The 19,460-nt window shown below is 46.8% G+C and overlaps 1 protein-coding gene across 1 annotated transcript in view; it reads left to right on the top strand.

Moving 5' to 3' along the window:
* DNAH12 (dynein axonemal heavy chain 12) overlaps window positions 1–19,460 on the top strand; it is a 320,238-nt gene that overhangs the window by 264,019 nt on the left and 36,759 nt on the right. The window contains exons 64-69 of the mRNA XM_063940858.1: window positions 3,793–4,049; window positions 5,637–5,777; window positions 5,865–6,002; window positions 7,213–7,446; window positions 15,909–16,097; window positions 17,985–18,088. Coding sequence (XP_063796928.1) covers window positions 3,793–4,049; window positions 5,637–5,777; window positions 5,865–6,002; window positions 7,213–7,446; window positions 15,909–16,097; window positions 17,985–18,088 — 1,063 coding nt within the window. The remainder of the gene's footprint in view (window positions 1–3,792; window positions 4,050–5,636; window positions 5,778–5,864; window positions 6,003–7,212; window positions 7,447–15,908; window positions 16,098–17,984; window positions 18,089–19,460) is intronic.

The following is a 19,460-nucleotide window of genomic DNA, read 5'->3' as shown; positions in this document are numbered from 1 at the left end:
CTAGAGAGAGTGGGAATATTTCTGAAGTTGGGTCTTCTCTAGAACATTGCAGCAGGCTGCCGTGCGACTACAAGAGGTATGGGACTCTTGGGTTCGCGGGCCACTTCCATGGCCCTCTCGACTGGGAGGGCGTTGTGGATTCACCAAGGGAATGCTGAGGCTGACTCCGAGAGATACTGGAGTATCTTCCCTAGGAAGGTGTAACCGGTGTTTGGGGATGCCTTGGTTAAGTTAATCTCGGCAGATACCACTGGTAAGTCTACCTTCTTGAGATAGGTTCCCTCACAACGGTTGATGACGCATTCTCTTGTGGGATGCAGTCATTTTAACCGATTGGATACCGTTCTTTTTTCCCCGTCTTTGCAGATAGTGGAAGGTGATAAGGTAAGAGGTCTGCAGCCTTTTCAGGTTAGCAGAAGCAGATATCTTCTTCTGTTTCTACCACATCCACCGCATGTCGCTGGGTCTATCTTGCTGGACCCCACACCGGTGGGAACTCGTCTACTACTCTTCAGTCAGTCCTGGAAGGGACTTGGACCAGTGTTAAAAGAAAAAAATGGAATCCAAAGGGGGACATACTGGAGTTTCCAGATGATTCCCCTCACTGATTTTTCAAATAGATCTTACCGATTCTCCTCTGGAAGGGGAGTTAGTATGCGACACCATACCAGAGTTGCGTCAGGATCAGGACATTGTCCTGCTGTCCCTGTCCTAAAAAATAAAAAAATAAAAAAAATATTTCTACTTAAGAAGTGGAACTACAGGATGGAATCTCTCAGGCCAGGGATCTCCAGCCCGTAAAAGTAGAAAGGGGTTTGAATGCGGTTTCATCCGCATTAAGCTTACCTGGGTTTGCTAGCCAGGACTGTCATTGCCATTTCACCGGAGTGATGGCAGTATGATGGTTTTCCTTCAATAGTAAGAGCCATTATTATTCTGTACTGGGACGCTCTCCTGACTACGGCGAGGTCAAGAAACAAGTGGTACAAATCGTTGTTTCTCTCTGACAGTTCTTCAACAGAGAATCGCTGTTGTTCCCATCGACGCAGATGTCGGAGGTGGAAATAAGATTAGATACTGAACTGTTGAGAGTTGTTTTTTCCTATAGAAAGAGATCTGAGAATCCAGAGTCGGATCAGATTTGCAGTGACAACCCATCAATATGTTCCGTTGATGAAGAAGATGGTTGCAGCCTAAGAGGCCTTTTCGGTGAGCAGGTCAAATGCCAGAGTGGTTTTCACAGGACCAGTTGGACATGTGGTCCGGGTCTCACCTGCACATGCACCGGAAAATAATCCTAAGGACCAGGATATCGCTCCTGTGGTGTCTACACAGTTCTCACCTCCTAGAGGGACGAAGGTTTGGGATCCAGGATTAGATCCGGGTGTCCATGGATGCAGGTCTCCGAGGCTGGGGAGAAGTCTTTCCAGGGGAAAAGGTCAAGCTGGGAAGCTTGTCTGCAATAAGCATTCTTGAATTAAGAACTATTTTCAACGAACATCTTCTTCGTGATCTGCCCGTCTTAATTCTGTCGGACGACTTAACAACAGTGGCGTAAGTAAGCCGCTAGGGCGGAACAAGGAGAAAAGCGGCAATGGCAGAAGCCGCAAAAATTTTCCGCTGGGCAGAGAGCCAGGCAAACGCTATATTAGCAGTTTTCAGTCCGGATGTTGACGACGGAGAAATAGATTTCCTCTGCAGACGCGATCTCCATCCAGGAGAAATGCAGTCGTCATCGAGAAGTTTTCACAGAAGTGACAAGTCTTTGAGGAATGCCTCAATTAGACATGATGGCGTCTCGCCTCAACGAGAGATCTCAGGGATATTGTTCCAGGTCAAGGGACACTCAAGCTATAGCAGTGGACGCCCTCGTGACACCTTGGGTGTTTTCAGTCGGTCTATGTGTTCCCTCCACTTTCTCTCTTTCCGAAAAACATAAGAAGAACAAAGGTTTGGGCGATCCTCATTGTTCCGGTCTAGTCAAGGAGGGCTTGGTATCCAGATCTTCAAGACTTACTCATAGAAGTTCCATGGCCTTTTTCTTCTACGAGAGGACCTGTTGCAGCGGGCACCGGGAGTGTATCAAGACTTACCGCGGCTGCGTTTGACAGCATAGCGTTTGTACGCCATATCCTAACCTGAAAGGGTATTCTGGTGAAGTCATTCCCACGTTGTTTCCAGCTAGTAAAGGAGTAACGGCGAAGTTTTACCTCCATATTTGGAGGAAGTATGTGTCTTGGTGTGAATCCAAGAAGGCTCCTATGGAAGAATTTCAGCTGGGTCGTTTTTCTCCATTCTTCGCAACCAGGTGTGGATGCAGGCCTAAAGTTAGGCTACATTTAAGTGCAGTTTTCGGCCTTATAAATTTTCTTTCAAAAAAGACTTGGCCACCTTTCCAGACGTTCAGACTTTTGTGAAAGGAGTGCTGCACATCCTACCTCCATTTGTGCCCCCACTGGCACCGTGGGATCTTAACATGATGTTGCAGTTTCTTATGTCACACGGGTTGGAACTTTTATGAAAGGTTGTGTTAAAAGTTCTCTCTTGGAAAGTGGTCATACTATTGGCCTTGGCGTCCGCAAGGCGGGTGTCGGAAGTAGCAGCTTTGTCTCACAAGAGCCCCTATTTGATCTTCCATGTGGATAGAGCGGAATTGAGAACTCGGAAAATAGTTCTGCCAAAAGTGGTTTCTCTGTTTCACATAAACCAGCCTATTTGATGCCTGTGGTTACTTAAGCATTGGCTGATTTAAAGTCTCTCGATGTAGTCAGGGCTTTGAATATTTATGTCGCCAGATCGGCTCAACTTGGGGAAACAGAGGCTCTGTTTATCCTGTATGCTCCCAGCAAAATTGGGGCCCCTGCTTCTATGCAGTCTGTTACACGCTGGATCTGTGATACGATTCGGCATGCTCGTGCTACGGCTGGATTGCCATTACCGAAGTCAGTGGAGACCCATTCTACTAGGAGGATGGGCTCTTCTTGGGCGGATGCCCGAGGTGTCTCGGCGGTTCGGCTTGCCAAGCGGCTACTTGGTCGGGTTCAAACACTTTTGCTAAGTTCAACAAGTTTGATACCCTGGCTGATGAGGACCTCATGTTTGCTCAATCGGTGCTGCAGAGTCGTCCGCACTCTCCCGCCCGGTCTGGAGCTTTGGTATAAACCCCATGGTCCTTACGGAGTCCCCAGCATCCTCTAGGACGTTCGAGAAAATAGGATTTTAATACCTACCGGTAAATCCTTTTCTCTTAGTCCGTAGAGGATGCTGGGCGTCCGTCCCAATGCGTACTGTGTCTGCAGTTCTTGGTTATGGTTACACTCTTGTGGTGTTTCTTTTCTGTCAGGCTGTTGCTGACGTTATTCATGCCCTGGCATGCGGTATCTTGTTATTGGTTGTGTTGACACACAGGTTGTGTTACATATTCTCTCAGCATATGGCTGTATATTTTTCATGCCATTGGCTGACGTTCTATTGAATGCCACGTTCTGCGGCATGTTCGTGGTGTGAGCTGGTATGACACTCCCCGTGTTTAAACATTAAATTCTTTCCTCGAAATGTCCGTCTCCCTGGGCACAGTTCTCTTACTGGTGTTTGGAGGAGGGGTATAGAGGGAGGAGCCAGTTCACACCCATTCAAAGTCTTATAGTGTGCCCATGTCTCCTGCGGATCCCGTCTATACCCCATGGTCCTTACGGAGTCCCCAGCATGGTTCTTACAGAGTCCCCAGCATCCTCCACTAGGAGAAAAGGATTTACCGGTAGGTATTAAAATCCTATTTTTTTTTTTTTTTAGGTTTACTGAAATTCTCCAATGACAAGAACATGGGAGGAGGTGACAAGTTCCAGGCAATCTCTTTGGGTCAGGGACAGGGGCCCGTGGCTGCAAAAATGATTAAAGATGGAGCGGAAAATGGGACTTGGGTTTGTCTACAGAACTGTCACCTGGCTGTGTCCTGGATGCCGACTTTGGAGAAGATCTGTGAGGAATTCACTAGTAACACATGTCATCCAGATTTTAGACTCTGGCTGACTAGCTATCCTTCGCCAAAGGTAATTAGATCATGGCTACAATACATTAGTTATGTTCTAAGCATGTTCGTTATTACATTGTTAGACTGGAACCAGTGTCTAAACTTTGTAATTGATCAGTCAGTGTTCTCACTGTTCTTCTTCATGTACACAGTTACTTAAGCTCCACTATTCTTGCAGAAAGCTTGTTGTGGCAGCCATATTGTTGCAGTGCTAAACTATCTCAACCAATAATATATTGTCTCAGATGAGTAGGGGACTATGGAGCTTAATATTACATTGAGTGTTATAAGTTACAGCACGTGCATCCTATTTGCAGACATTCATTATAAAAACCTCTTGAGGTGGACGAGCACACTCAGTTGGTGCTTTCTCAGTCTGGCTGTGAGACTAAATTGGATGGATCCAGTTTTTCAATACTGTGACTGCAAACACTGGCCTATGGTTAGGAACTCTTGAATATTTAGCCAGTCCATGGTCATTGTGGGCTAAGACTTGCAGATATATAGGGCCAGTTTAGGCTAAGAAATGCAAAGTGACCCTTCAGATGACCGTTTTAGAGTGTCATGGACAGTCATATTATTTGTTGTTTTAGTCGCCACCTATTATGCAGTGTTCTACGTGAACCAGTTATATTGCTGATACCAACAACTTTATAGAAGGTAAATTTATTCCAACACCCCATAGGCGGATCCAGAGGGGGGCACTCGGGCCCGTGCCCCCCCTGTCATTTCTGAATTCTTTTTTTTTCAAAAGGAGAACAGCAGCAGCACTACTGCTATTTCCATCAGTCAGATTTGATAAAAGAGCCGACAGGCACTAGGACCCGCCGCGGCTCTAACAGCAAGTCCGTGTGGTAACCAATGGGGAGGCTGGAGCTGCATCTCCAGCCTCCCCTGCTCACACAGCAACCTACCTCCCCCACTGCCAGCCGGCCAGAGTCCAGCCCAGGTGCGGGGTTCAAATGCCAGCATGGAGTAAGACTGTTACTTATGACCGCGCAGAAGGCTTCATTAGCCCTCACTGCACCGCACAGTTTCCCAGCACTTCCTACTCCACTTGCTTTACCACCATGCTAGCTGCAGTCAAACTCAGCCTCAGATTTGAGAAGGCGGCCTGTGTGATTGTGACAGGGCTATCCTGCACATGTCTTATGCTGCTTGTTGGAGCTCCAGCTGGCTGCTTCTGCTAATCAAAGATGGACAGTTCATGTCCTGCAGTCTGAGTCTCAGTGCAGTGCCCAAAACAAGGTATGCTGCACCTGCCACCACCAACTAAACACTATAATAATTATGTTGTGCTGGGGTGCCTTCCAGTCTCCCATAACTAATGGAACAGGTGACCAACATTTCAAGGCCCAATCAGCCTTTTCATCAGGGTGAAACATTGGCAATAAACCAGGATGTTTCACCTACAGCCAATCATTACCCGATGGCGTATTCTGTGAGGCCATGCCCCCTGTGATACCACACCTCTTATCTGGGATCACGCGTGCCTTAGGTGCATGTAAATATAACTATTACCGTTCCCCTATCATGGTGCCCCCCCTTTCATTTTCTTCTGGATCCGCCCTGCGTCACCCTGACATAATTTCTCATGTGTCCTCAGTTTCCAGTGACCATTCTTCAGAACGGTGTAAAAATGACAAATGAACCACCAACAGGACTGAGGCTAAATCTGCTGCAGTCTTACCTGAGTGACCCTATCTCCGACCCACAGTTCTTCAGTTGCTGCCAGGGTAAAGAGCAGGTAGGGGTCATTGCAAGCACCCAAACATCTCATTTGAGGGATGTAGGGGAGTGTAGTAGATTTAACCCTGTGTTTTCTGTTTTTCAGATATGGGAGAAGCTGCTTTATGGGGTCTGTTTCTTTCACGCTTTGGTCCAGGAGCGGAAGAAGTTTGGTCCTCTCGGATGGAATATTCCATATGGGTTCAATGAATCCGATTTACGAATCAGTATTCGACAACTACAGGTGATTATTTTATCATTTGATTAGTGCTTTGCAATGTAACATATTAATATGGATAATAAGGACTTCTACCTAATTTGTAGTGTTAAAGAGAGAATTTACATTGATGTTTTTATGTCATTAATACATAGTGCCCAGTGCCAGAGAGTCCTGTTTTAATACGCTCCCTCCATGCCCAGCTTTTGTATTCCTCTCCTGGACTTTGTTATACACATATAAAATACACTGTAGTGATAAAGAATGGGCTGTATATATACTTCACGGTTACCTAAGGCAATATAAATGGTAACCTATAACAGAGCAACAGCCTTTGGTGTGATTCCCTGCCTGGGTATTTCTGACATTACAAGGGAGAGGTTGGTATTTTATGCTATACGCTATGCTCTGCCTTTGTGACAATACAATGGGGTGAATGTGATAGGGTGCAAAAACCTGGAGGTGCGGAAGTTTGTGCGAGAATGTCCGTATTTTTAAAGCGTCAATCATTTACAAGGCAAAACCAACCTGGATTTGCCTTGTAAATTATTGCTGCTTTAAAAATCAGGTCATTTACACACATGAGGGCCGACGTAGAGTTGAACTCAAATTGACCGTAAATGTTTGCTCATTGTGTGAACGGAAGTAAATGTGAATATTTGCCCTTATAGATGATTGTATGTACCTTAAGCTACGCCTACCCTCTATCTGTAGGCTTGGTACGCTATTTGTCACCTTCATCAGGGTGCATTTGCACCAGTGTGTACTTGCTGCAAATGACAAACCTGGAGACAGACTTATTTACGCTACTGCCAACTCTGCATAACGCACAATTCCATTGAGATGATCTCTGAATTTTCCTTACATGATAAGGCCCCATGATAGCAAAGTTACACCCTTTCAGTCTCTAATGGAGATGCGCTTGACATGTGTATGACTCTACATCACCTGTACTTGTGCACGCTTGGACCTTGAGCATGCGTGGTGAGAAATCATGCAAGATACACTCCACCAACTAGCGTATGTTCAAATCAGCATCAGGCCCATTATTTAGTGGTCATCAAATGAACATTTCCATGCTGGATTAATACCTGTATCTGGGCTTGTAAACAGAATACGGGAGGGTACAGGACACACAGGCATACTTTTTCCTAGAACAATTCAAACTTACATTAAGTTATTTTGCAACGGTATATGGATGCCAATAAAGTGTTATTTGCTTCTTTTATAATTTCAGCTGTTTGTGAATGACTATGACCGTGTTCCCTTTGAAGCCATCTCCTACCTTACCGGGGAGTGTAACTATGGCGGGCGCGTGACTGATGACTGGGACCGGCGCCTCCTACTGACCACACTGGCAAATTTCTATAACAACGAAATAGTGGAAAACCCCCGTTATTCCTTCTCTTCAAGTGGGAACTACCTGGTGCCACCTAAAGGCACCTATGACGACTACATAGAATTCATCAAGGTGATTCTCAATGTCACAAGCTAAATACACATTGTTTTAGGTGATTAGATCAATACGATTCAACAGGAAAGGCAATATGATGATGGAACTTGTCATGGGTCTTAGTGGCCAATGCTGAATGTCTCAGAGCATACCAAATGCTTGTTACTAAAACAAATCTTTGTCCTATGGGGTTTCGCTTTTTTACTTTGGTCAGACTGCTCATCCCTTGTACCATGAAGTTGCTTGTTGTAGGTGCTCATTAAAGAAATACACTAAACACTAAACAATACAAATCAATAGGAGCAAAAAATCTAAAGTTGTAAAAAGCTTCTGCAGTCAAACATGGCAGAAAAAGGAGATTTATGGTAAGAACTTACCTTTGTTAAATCTCTTTCTGCGAGGTACACTGGGTACCACAGGGAATAACATTGGGGGTGTAGAGTAGGATCTTGATCCGAGGCACCAACAGGCTAAAAGCTTTGACTGTTCCCAAGATGCTCAGCCTCCTCTATAACCCCGCCTCCGTGCACAGGAGCTCAGTTTTGTTAACCAGTCCAATGCAGTAGCAGGTAAAAGAGACGTCAACCGTTAGTAGCCACATACCATACACCACATTCTCATGACAGGAGAAGGTATCAGCGGTAATGCCATACAAACCCAAAGAAGCTAAGTGCGTCAGGGGGGTGGCCCTGTGGAACCCAGTGTACCTCGCAGAAAGAGATTTAACAAACGTAAGTTCTTACCATAAATCTCCTTTTCTGCTGCGGGGAACACTGGGGGGTACATCAGGGATGTCCTAAAGCAGTTCCTCATGGGAGGGGACGCACTGTAGCGGGCACAAGAACCCGGCGTCCAAAGGAAGCATCCTGGGAGGCGGAAGTATCAAAGGCATAGAACCTTATGAATGTGTTCACTGAGGATCACGTAGCCGCCTTGCACAATTGTTCAAGGGTAACACCACGGTGGGCCGCCCAAGACTGTCCAACAGACCGAGTAGAATGGACTTTGATGGTAGCAGGAGCTGGAAGGCCAGCCTGTACATAAGCATGTGCAATCACCAGTCTAATCCATCTGGCCAAGATCTGCTTGTTCGCAGGCCTGCCACGTTTGTGAAAACCAAACAGTACAAAGAGAGAATCAGACTTCCTGACGAAGGCTGTCCTCTTCACATAGATATGGAGAGCCCGTACCACATCCAAAGATGTTTAAGGCGGAAAGAAGACACCACCTTAGGTAGATAACTAGAGCGCGGTCTAAGAACCGCCCGGTCACGGTGAAAAATCAGATAGGGGGACCTACAAGACAAGGCACCCAAATATGATACCAGTCTAGCAGAGGCAATAGCCAGCAGAAACAAGACCTTAAGAGAAAGCCACTTAAGGTCTGCAAATTAAAGAGGTTCAAACGGAGACTCTTGCAAGGCCTCCAGAACCACCGACAAATCCCAAGGAGCCACAGGTGGGACATAGGGAGGTTGAATCCGTAAAACACCCTGAGTGACTGTATGAAAATCAGGCAGAGTTGCAATTTTTCTCTGAAACCATACCGACAAGGCAAAAATATGAACCTTGAGGGAGGCCAGCCGAAGGCCAAGTCCAGGCCCTATTGTAGGAAGGCCAAAAATTAGGCCGTACTAAACTTGTAAACGACATGATTGTTAGATGCGCACCAAGCAAAAAAGGAGTTCCAGACTCTATGGTAAATCAGAGCAGAAGCCGCCTTACGGGCCTTCAACATAGCTTGAATGACCGCCTCAGAAAATCCTTTGGCCCTCAGTACGGAAGCTTCAAGAGCCACGCCGTCAAAGCCAGCCGGGCCAGATCCTGGTAGACACAAGGGCCCTGAATGAGCAGATCTGGTCATTGTGGAAGCAGAAGAGGACGCCCCAGCGGGAGACCCTGTAGGTCTGAGAAGCAATGCCGTCTGGGCCACCCCTGAGCTATCAGAAGTAGGATTCCTCCTTCTTGCTTGAACTTCCTCACTACTCTGGGCAGGAGTGACACCGGAGGGAACATGTATGGCAGCCGAAAGTTAAATGAAATTGCCAGTGCGTCCACAAACTCCGCTTGAGTATCCCTTGCTCTTGCTCCGAAGACCGTAACCTTGTGATTGTGTCGAGACGCCATCAGGTCTACATCTGGTAGACCCCACTTGTCCACTTGGAGTTGAAATACTTCTGCATAAAGGCTCCAGTCTCTGGCGTGTACGTCGTGACTACTGAGGAAGTTCGCATCCCAGTTGAGGACCCCCAGAATGAACACTGCCGAGATGGCTGGCAGATGGCGTTCCGCCCATTGAAGAATCTTTGACACTTCAATCATTGCCATGTGGCTTTGAGTGCTGCCTTGATGATTTATGTACGCTACCATGGTGGCGTTGTCCGACTGTACATGAACAGGCCTGTTCTGTACCAGATGCTGGGCCAGTTTCAGAGCATGGAACACTGCCCGCAATTCCAGAATGTTTATCGGGAGGAGAGACTCCTCCCTGGTCCACCGACCATGAAGAGAGTGTTGCTCCAACACCGCGCCCCAACTCCTCAGACTGCCATCCGTCATCAGGAGGACACAGTTGGAGATCCAGAAGGGACGACCCCTGCACAATTGTTGGTCCTGTAGCCACCAGCTCAGTGACAGACGAATCTCCGGAGACAAGGAGATCATGGCCCTCATTCCGAGTTGTTCGCTCGCTAGCTGCTTTTAGCAGCCGTGCAAACGCTAAGCCGCCGCCCTCTGGGAGTGTATATTAGCTTAGCAGAAGTGCGATCAAAAGGATCGCACCGCTGCTGCAAAAAAAGATTGTGCAGTTTCTGAGCAACTCCAGACCTACTCCTAGCTTGCGATCACTTCTGACTATTTAGTTCCTGTTTTGACGTCACGAACACACCCTGCGTTTGGCCAGCTACGCCTGCATTTCCCCAGGCACGCCTGCGTTTGTATCTGACATGCCTGCGTTTTTACACACACTCCCTGAAAACGGTCAGTTAATTCCCAGAAACACCCACTTCCTGTCAATCACTGTGCGGCCAGCAGTGCGATTGAAAAGCGTTGCTAAACCTTGTGTGAAACTACTTCAGCTGTTGTGAAAGTACTTCGCGCGTGCGCATTGCGCCGCATGCGCAGAAGTGCCGCTTTTTTACCTAAGTGCTGCGCTGCGAACGAAAACAGCTAGCGAACAATTCGGAATGACCACCCATGTGAGACCTGATCCGGTGAGGCAGGCCATCCCACTTGGCAAGAATCAGCTTCTGCAGAGGGCAGAAATGAAATTGAGCGTACTCTACCATGTCGAAAACGGACACCGTGAGGGCTAGTACATCGCAGAGTGTATCGACACTCGCGGGAGAGAGAGGAAGCATCGCATCCTGACCTGAAGTTTCAAAACTTTCTCCCGAGACAAGAACAACCACTGGTTGTGTGTGTCCAACAACGCCTCCAGGTGCACCATGCTCTGAGCAGGGACCAGCAATGATTTCTTCCAGTTGATGAGCCACCCATAGGCTTACAGAAACTGGACCGTCAGATCCAGATGACGGAGGAGAACGTCTGGGGAATTCGCCAGTATCAGCAAGACGTCCAGTTACGGTAGGATCCTGATACCTTGACGGCGGAGCATCACCTCCATTACTTTAGTGAAGATTCGCGGAGCCGTAGTCACTACAAAGGGTAAGGCCCGGAATTGATAATGGGGGATGCCAATAGCAAACCGCAGATGTAGCTAATGCGACACGGCAATAGGTATATGTAGGTAAGCATCCTGTATGTCCAGGGATACCATATAGTCCCCTGGCCCCAAAGCCAGGACAATAGAGCGAAGGGTTTCCATACAAAACTTGGAGACCCTCACAAACTTGTTCAAAGACTTGAGGTTGAGAATGGGCTGAGAGGAACCATTCGGTTTCAGGACTAGGAACAGCGTTGAATAGTACCTCCTGCCTCCCTGAGCCAGAGGCACCGGCACTACCACTCCTGAGTCCAGGAGGGACTGAACCGCCGAACTAAGAGTTTTTGCCTTTACCTGATCTAAAGGGATGTCTGTCAGGAAAAAGTGATAAGGGGGACGTTTCTTGAAGGATATGGCGTATCCGTGAGTGACGACTTCCTGTACCCAGGCGTCTGAAGTTGTCTTCAACTCTGTTTTGGAAGCAGGCTGACGGGCAGCCCAGGCACGTTTAGGTTTGGGCTTAGTGGATTTGGAAGTGCGAGCCTGTATCAGGTACGCCTGACCCTTTGCATAACCTGGAGGTCGAAAGGAACGCAAAGGAAGTACTCTTAGCCTTCTGAGCTGAAGGAGTAGTACTAGGCAGACATGCAGTCTTAGCAGATGTTAAGTCAGCAATGATCTTGTTGAGATCTTCCCCAAAAAGTATGTTTCCCTCAAAAGGCATCACCTCCAAGGCCTTTCTAGAGTCCAGATCTACAGACCAGGACCGCAATCAGAGGATCCGGCGAGCCAGAATAGACGTAGTAGATGCTTTGGCCGCCAGGATATCTGCATCAGATGCCGCCTCCAAAAATATAATGGGAGGCCATAATAATATATGAAAGACACTGCCTAGCATTATCAGGAAAATTAGACGGTAGTTCCGCCTCAACTTCCTGAACCCAGGCCTCTATAGCTTTAGCACCCCAAGAGGCCGCAATAGTAAGCCAATGCATAGCTCAGGCAAGAGTGTAAATAGACTTCGAGCAACCCTCCACACGCTTATCCGTCGGTACCCTCAGGGAGGTGACGGTAGTAACAGGCAGAGCAGATGAGACCAACAGACGCGCAACTTGTGAGTCCACCGGCGGCGGTGTTTCCTAATTGTTACTTTGTTACTTAATTCTGCAGTGAGGGGATAACGAGTTAACATCTTCATAGACAAGGAAAACTTCTTACCCGGTTTTCCCAGGATTCCTGACTAATATCAACCAAGTGGTCAGAATGAGGTAAAACCAACTTAGTAACCTTCTGACGTTTAAACTTATCTGGTTTCGCAGAGGTTAGCTGGAAGCCCTTCATCATCATTGATTTGATAACCCTGATGCACGAAGCCCCCTCAGGGTAGAGAATATAGGTATAGCCATATGTGTGAGATACACGAAATAGAGACCACACAGCAGCCATTGGCACACACTCAGTCACATATACAATGCAGAGATTATTACCAACAATAAAACTGCACTGGACCAGCAATACTAAGTAACTATACCACTGAGTAAAGCTATGTAGATAGATAGATAGATAGATAGATAGATAGATATAACAATGCACAGTAAAGACTGGATGTATATCACAGGGTACTTGTACTAAATAACCCTGAATGTATGCACTTGTTCTTAACTAGCACTGTCTAGATGACATGTAGAATACTTAAGTGTCCTGTAAATGCACAGCACTGATGAAGCAGGCGGCATTACAGAGGAGACATTGCCCACCAGTGCCATAGTCAGCGTAGCATGTGTGTAATGGCGCCCAAACGCTGACAGGGAGTGAGGGAGACGGAGAGATGCAGCTCCAGGGTGGGAACATTTACTCTAAATGGCGCCTAGGGGCTGGGGGAGGGGCTACAGGTCAGAGCCTTATCCCCTTGCTGGACTTCACCACCGGGTACTGTGGGCCATAATAAAACGGTTATATATATAACCGACCTGTGCCCCTGCCCTGGTGGTCTAGTGGGGTCCCTGTACCAACACAGTGTCCATGCCAGCACGCGCGGCCCGCCTCCTAATGGCCACGCCGGATCGCGATTTTCATCGGGTCCCGCCTGGGGGACCCTCTTACCTCCTCCCTTGATGCAGCCACGCGATCCTGGAGAGCTGCGGGAAGTGTGTGTGCCCTAGGTGAAGAACCGGAGCCTCCGCTGTAAGTACCCGGCAACCAGGGACGCGGGAGTATACAGCGCCGCCGGGGGAGGTGATGGAGCTGCAGCTGGAGATGTCAGAGTGACATCTAGCACTAGGATTGCCTATGCTGCAGCCCTTGAAGTCTTCTATCTTCTTTTAAAAAAGCTCTTTTCAGGGCTGCTGGAGCAGCACTGGCTGTTAGTGTCCTGCCTGCAGGGCACCAAGTTACAAACTGAGCTCCTGTGCATGGAGGCGGGGTTATAGAGGAGGCGGCGCTGAGCATCTTGTAATAGTCAAAGCTTTTAGCCTGTTGATGCCTCGGATCAAGATCCTACGCTACACCTCCGATGTTATTCCCTGTGGAACCCCAGTGTACCCCGCTGCAGAAATCGCACTAAATCATGCCGCCTTTAGCCATAGTAATGTTGCCATTGGTCAGCATGGAGCTGCAGGTGGCAATATAGAGCCGGGCACCTGAAACACCAGCTCAGTGGTATGTGGCTATCCACATCACGGATTGGCATCTTTTATTTACTGTACAGTTAATTACTTCAGGATTTCATCACACACAGGACTGGAGTATGAGTCGTGTGCTACGTCTGAAGTAGCTGGGTGGGTTTTTGTATACTGCAAATGTGTCCAGTGGTGGCTCCAGAGCAGGGACGTGCAGAGGTGGGGATGCAGCGCAGTCCAAAATTCAAATAGTGGAAACACTCCAACTGCCAGTTAAAACCCAGCCGGCGATGTCTGGCAGTGTCTGGGGTGGCAGTTGGTGTTGCTCCTCTATTTGAATTCTGGACTGCGCCGCAGCGCCACCTCTGGAGCCGTCATTGAATATATATCACAGCACGCATGTGACCAGATTGTGGGGGTCATTCCGAGTTGTTCGTTCGTTATTTTTTTCTCGCAACGGAGCGATTAGTCGCTAATGCGCATGCGCAATGTCCGCAGTGCGACTGCGCCAAGTAAATTTGCTATGCAGTTAGGTATTTTACTCACGGCATTACAAGGTTTTTTCTTCGTTCTGGTGATCGTAATGTGATTGACAGGAAGTGGGTGTTTCTGGGCGGAAACTGGCCGTTTTATGGGTGTGTGTGAAAAAACGCTACCGTTTCTGGGAAAAACGCGGGAGTGGCTGGAGAAACGGAAGAGTGTCTGGGCGAACGCTGGGTGTGTTTGTGACGTCAAACCAGGAACGAAACTGACTGAACTGATCGCAGATGCCGAGTAAGTGAGGAGCTACTCAGAAACTGCTAAGAAGTGTCTATTCGCAATTCTGCTAATCTTTCGTTCGCAATTTTGATAAGCTAAGATTCACTCTCAGTAGGCGGCGGCTAGCGTGTGCAAAGCTGCTAAAAGCAGCTTGCGAGCGAACAACTCGGAATGACCCACTGTGTTTCTAAAGAGTCACAGCTGCGATTTCAGATGTGCACATGGAGAAGTGTGTGTGCCTGGGCGGTGACTGGGAGGTGCCTATCAGACACACAGAGATCATAGCCAGACTAAGGTGGGGGTGCAGGGCATACTGTACCCCCGACCCCTCTTTATGAGGGGGCCCCCCAGCCAGAGCACACTGACATCGCTAGCTTTACTTCTTATGCAGCAGCAGATCCAGAGAGGCAGAATGTATATAAGTAATACAGAGGCTGCTGCTATTCTTGCCTGTGACAAGCTAAATGATAGATTTTATTTTTCTATGTGTATTTTAAGGTTGTTTAAGTTGTCTTTGTTCCACTACAAAACATTTTTATAAAATAGTTGTTTTTCAATTATGTGGCGCTGTAACTGTGCCCATGCATTATTAAACTATTAGTATAAATCTAATATACACCATTGGGTTACATTTAATATACACAATGCATACATCCCAACATGACCCATACCAGGAGGGATAAAATGCTTCCTACCTGGACTTCTTTCTTAAGTTATGATTGCAATCACCCGTGTTGAGACACCTTTCTTATCAATTAAATAGTTCAACACAGGTGACGCCAATCATATATTATGAGGGAAGTCCAGATAGCAAGCATGTTGTCCCTCCTGGAATGGGTCATGTTGGGAGGTATACACAATCTAATATACACCCCCACCCCCTCCCCTACCATTGGGTCCCCCCTGTCTTAGGTGCCCCGGGCACCCCCAAGGCTTAATACGGCCCTGATGGAGATGGGACGTGATATGGGAGTGTCGCTAAAATGTATATGTACACATTCTTAATCGCTCACATTAGAGGCCATACCTAGATGGATAATCTGCACCTAGCATGGGGCTGTATTTCAGAATTTACTGATGCTGAAAGTGTGCATCTCAGCCCTTGCATATTCTGGCACACGCTTGTAAACCAGAAAAGGGCCTTATATAAAGTTGTAGACAGGTAAAAGGAACACAGTATTGGATGCGGCTGCTGCCAACCCGGATTCAGGCCCACAGACTCCCATGCATTTTAACATGCTGCATCTGTCTGGGGAGTGTACGAATATGTACATGCTCTAATCGGGATCTGGTCAGGATCCCGACAGACAGAATGGCAACAGAAGATTTCTGACACCATCCTGCTTTAATCACATGTTACAAAAGGATTCTGCAGCTGGATTACTATCTGTTCTGTTACCGACGCATAAATATGTATTTCTCTTTCATTTCATGTGGCAGAGACTCCCATTCAGTCAGCAGCCGGAGGTTTTTGGCTTACATGAAAATGTTGACATATCCAAAGATCTGCAGCAAACAAAAATCATTTTTGAGTCCTTACTCCTGACTCAGGGGGGGAGTCGTCAAGGAGGATCGTCTGGGGCCAGTGATAACGCCTTGTATGAGATAGCAAGTGATATTCTGAGCAAGGTGAGCAGGACGTCTGCCCTTCACACACTACACTTATGGGCCCTACACACTGAGAGATCCCCAGCCGAGCTGCCCGACGGTGGATACGGCCGACGGGCGACCCAGCGGCGGGGATGGGGGGCAGTGACGGGGGGAGTGAAGTTTCTTCACTCCCCCCCTGTCACCCGGCTGCATAGCAGTGCAGGCAAATATGGACGATCTCGTCCATATTGGCCTGCATGCACAAGCGACGGGGCACCAGCGATGAACAAGTCCAGGGCCGCACATCGTTCATCGCTTGTGCCTGCACACTGAAAGATATGAATGGTATCTCGTTCATTAATGAACGCGATTGTTCATATCTTTCACTCATATCGCCCAGTGTGTAGGGCCCATGACACTTAAATCCACATGACTTTCTTTTAGGCAGATATATAAATGTAATTACAGGTAGCCTACTGTGCATGCAAAGTTAGATCCAGTGCATATCTAGAATGGGTGCATGGTGTCCGCTGCACATGGGCCCCTGGATCCAGGGCGGCCCATACCGCACACCCTGTGCCCATGTGCTGCACTACTTCTCTCTCTGGAGTCTCGTTTTGGCAGGAGCATGTCTAGATGCGCAGTAGAGAAATCCCTGGGAAAATGGGCACCGCACTGTTATCCCAGAGACCTACAATGCGCAGTAGCACAGCACTACAGGCTACTGGTGCTCAGTGTTGCCGGCTAGAGAGCAGGGGCCCCGGACAGAGGCTGCACACTGGCACATTTCTCTCTCAATAAGCCCCTGTTTAGATCATCTGATTAATTGTGCTTACAGTGAAATATGTGAGCATCTGAAATATGTACATTATTATCCTTTATTCATGTGGCACCACAAGGGGTCCACGGCGCCTTACAGAGTACGTAAACAGAAACCGTATGAACCAAACAAGAAACAAGTCACTTACAGTACAGGACATTGCTGGATATGGACAATGGCGTAGCAACCAATCAGATCCTACTTCTCATTTATCTAGCACCTTCTAGAACAGAGGTTCTCAAACTCGGTCCTCAGGACCCCACACAGTGCATGTTTTGCAGGTAACTCAGCAGGTGCACAGGTGTATTAATTACTCACTGACACATTTTAAAAGGTCCACAGGTGGAGCTAATTATTTCACTTGCGATTCTGTGAGGAGACCTGCAAAACATGCACTGTGTGTGCCCCCGAGGACCGAGTTTGAGAACCTCTGTTCTAGAACATAATACCTGGTATCTGATTGTTTGATATGGGCAAAATCCCATCTGAAATAGAACTCCCATCTTAGTAAATTTACCCCATTGTGTATAAACATTTCTGCATCAGCAGTCATAATATCCGAATAAGCAGAAGGGGGCAGATCCTAAGGGTTTGGTGCCATAGTAGGGAGTGGGGAGAAGATGATAGTATAAGTGAACCTTTTGGGCTAAATTTACTAATCAGTGGGTTTCCCGGGGTTTATAAACCAGTGAGGTTTGCTACTGCTACGGATTGACTTCAGGTTCCTAGTGAAAACCACTGTACTTACTAAAGTTTATTTTGACCTCCTGAGCTCCAATCCTGCCGCAATTACGCTAAAAAAACTCAATGTGCAGACTAGCTTAATTTCCCGGGGTTTATAAACCAGTGAGGTTTGCTACTGCTACGGATTGACTTCAGGTTCCTAGTGAAAACCACTGTACTTACTAAAGTTTATTTTGACCTCCTGAGCTCCAATCCTGCCGCAATTACGCTAAAAAAACTCAATGTGCAGACTAGCTTAATTTAAAAAAGTGCACAAAATATAACCAGACACACATTGGTTATATTCATGTGTCCAGGTATATAGGAGCTGATCATTACTACGAGTAAGTATAAGCTTACTATGTGGCTTCTTTTTTTCTCAGTTGCCCAAGGATTTTGACATTGAGGCGGCTCTACAGAAGTTCCCAGTGCGGTATGAGGAGAGTATGAACACAGTGCTGGTGCAAGAGATGGAGAGGTTTAACAAGTAAGGAGCATTTTTTTAATGCAGGTTGAGTATCCCTTATCCAAAATGCTTGGGACCAGAGGTATTTTGGATATCGGATTTTTCCGTATTTTGGAATAATTGCATACCATAATGAGATATTATGGTGATGGTACCTGAGTCTAAGCACAGAATGCATTTATGTTTCATATACACCTTATACACACAGCCTGAAGGTTATTTAATACAATATTTTTAATAACATGGGGGTAATTCCAAGTTGATCGCAGCAGGAATTTTGTTAGCAGTTGGGCAAAACCATGTGCACTGCAGGTGAGGCAGATATAACGTGCAGAAAGAGTTAGGGTGTGTACACACGGTGAGATAAATCTGTGAGATTTTGACTATATAGTCAAAATCGTCTGAAAAGTTAGTGCATATCTTATGGTGCTAGGCAGCTTGCGATACAGATTCAATCCCGATGCGCGCTCCCGTGGGGTCTGTATCGTAAGGCTAGATAGACTGTGCAGGCAAGTCAATCTTGACTATCTAGTGTACAATCTAGTACAAAGTATAGTCAAAATTGGCACTTATTAGTCAAAACCGTACATAGACAAAATCTCAAGCACAGATAGTCAAAATCTGTACTATCTGTGCTATCTGGGCTCTGGGGGAGTTCAAGGGAAATCGCATAGTCAAAATCGAACATAGCAGAGATCTCACCGTGTGTACACACCCTTAGATTTGGGTGGGTTATTTTGTTTCTGTGCAGGGTAAATACTGGCTGCTTTATTTTTTACACTGCAAATTAGATTGCAGATTGAACACACCACACCCAAATCTAACTCTCTCTGCACATGTTATATCTGCTTCTCTGCCTCCCTGCAGTGCACATGGTTTTGCCCAAATGCTAACAAAATTCCTGCTGCGATCAACTTGGAATTACCCCCTTTGTGTATTAAACAAAGTTTGTGTACATTGAGCCATAAAAAAACAAAGGTTTCACTATCTCACTCTCACTCAAAAAAGTCTGTATTTCGGAATATTCCTTATTTCGGAATATTTGGATATGGGATACTCAACCTGTGCTACCATATTCTTAACTAGCAGTATAAGATCATTACTCACAAGGCTTTACCACCAGGTGGTTCACAAGTTCCTGTATCAGTATTAAACTTAGCATTGCGCTTTCTGTGATCACCCTAGCCCCGGTGTATAATAGCAAACTCATTATAGAAATATATATTGAACTGTGTGTGGGTAGTTATAAGCTGATGGTATTTAGGTACAGCTTTGGAATTCCAGTTCCGTTGTAGAGTTCAGATAAAAACCTTCACAATTCCTTGCAGTTACGTCTCAGAGATCCCGTGTCCCAAGCCAGAGTTATGTTTTCCTTATTATTATCATCATCATC

This window comes from Pseudophryne corroboree, chromosome 9 (genome assembly GCF_028390025.1).
Source record: "Pseudophryne corroboree isolate aPseCor3 chromosome 9, aPseCor3.hap2, whole genome shotgun sequence".
NCBI lineage: Eukaryota > Metazoa > Chordata > Amphibia > Anura > Myobatrachidae > Pseudophryne > Pseudophryne corroboree.
Note: the sequence above shows the minus strand (reverse complement) of the source record. Positions and strands in the feature narration are given on the sequence as shown.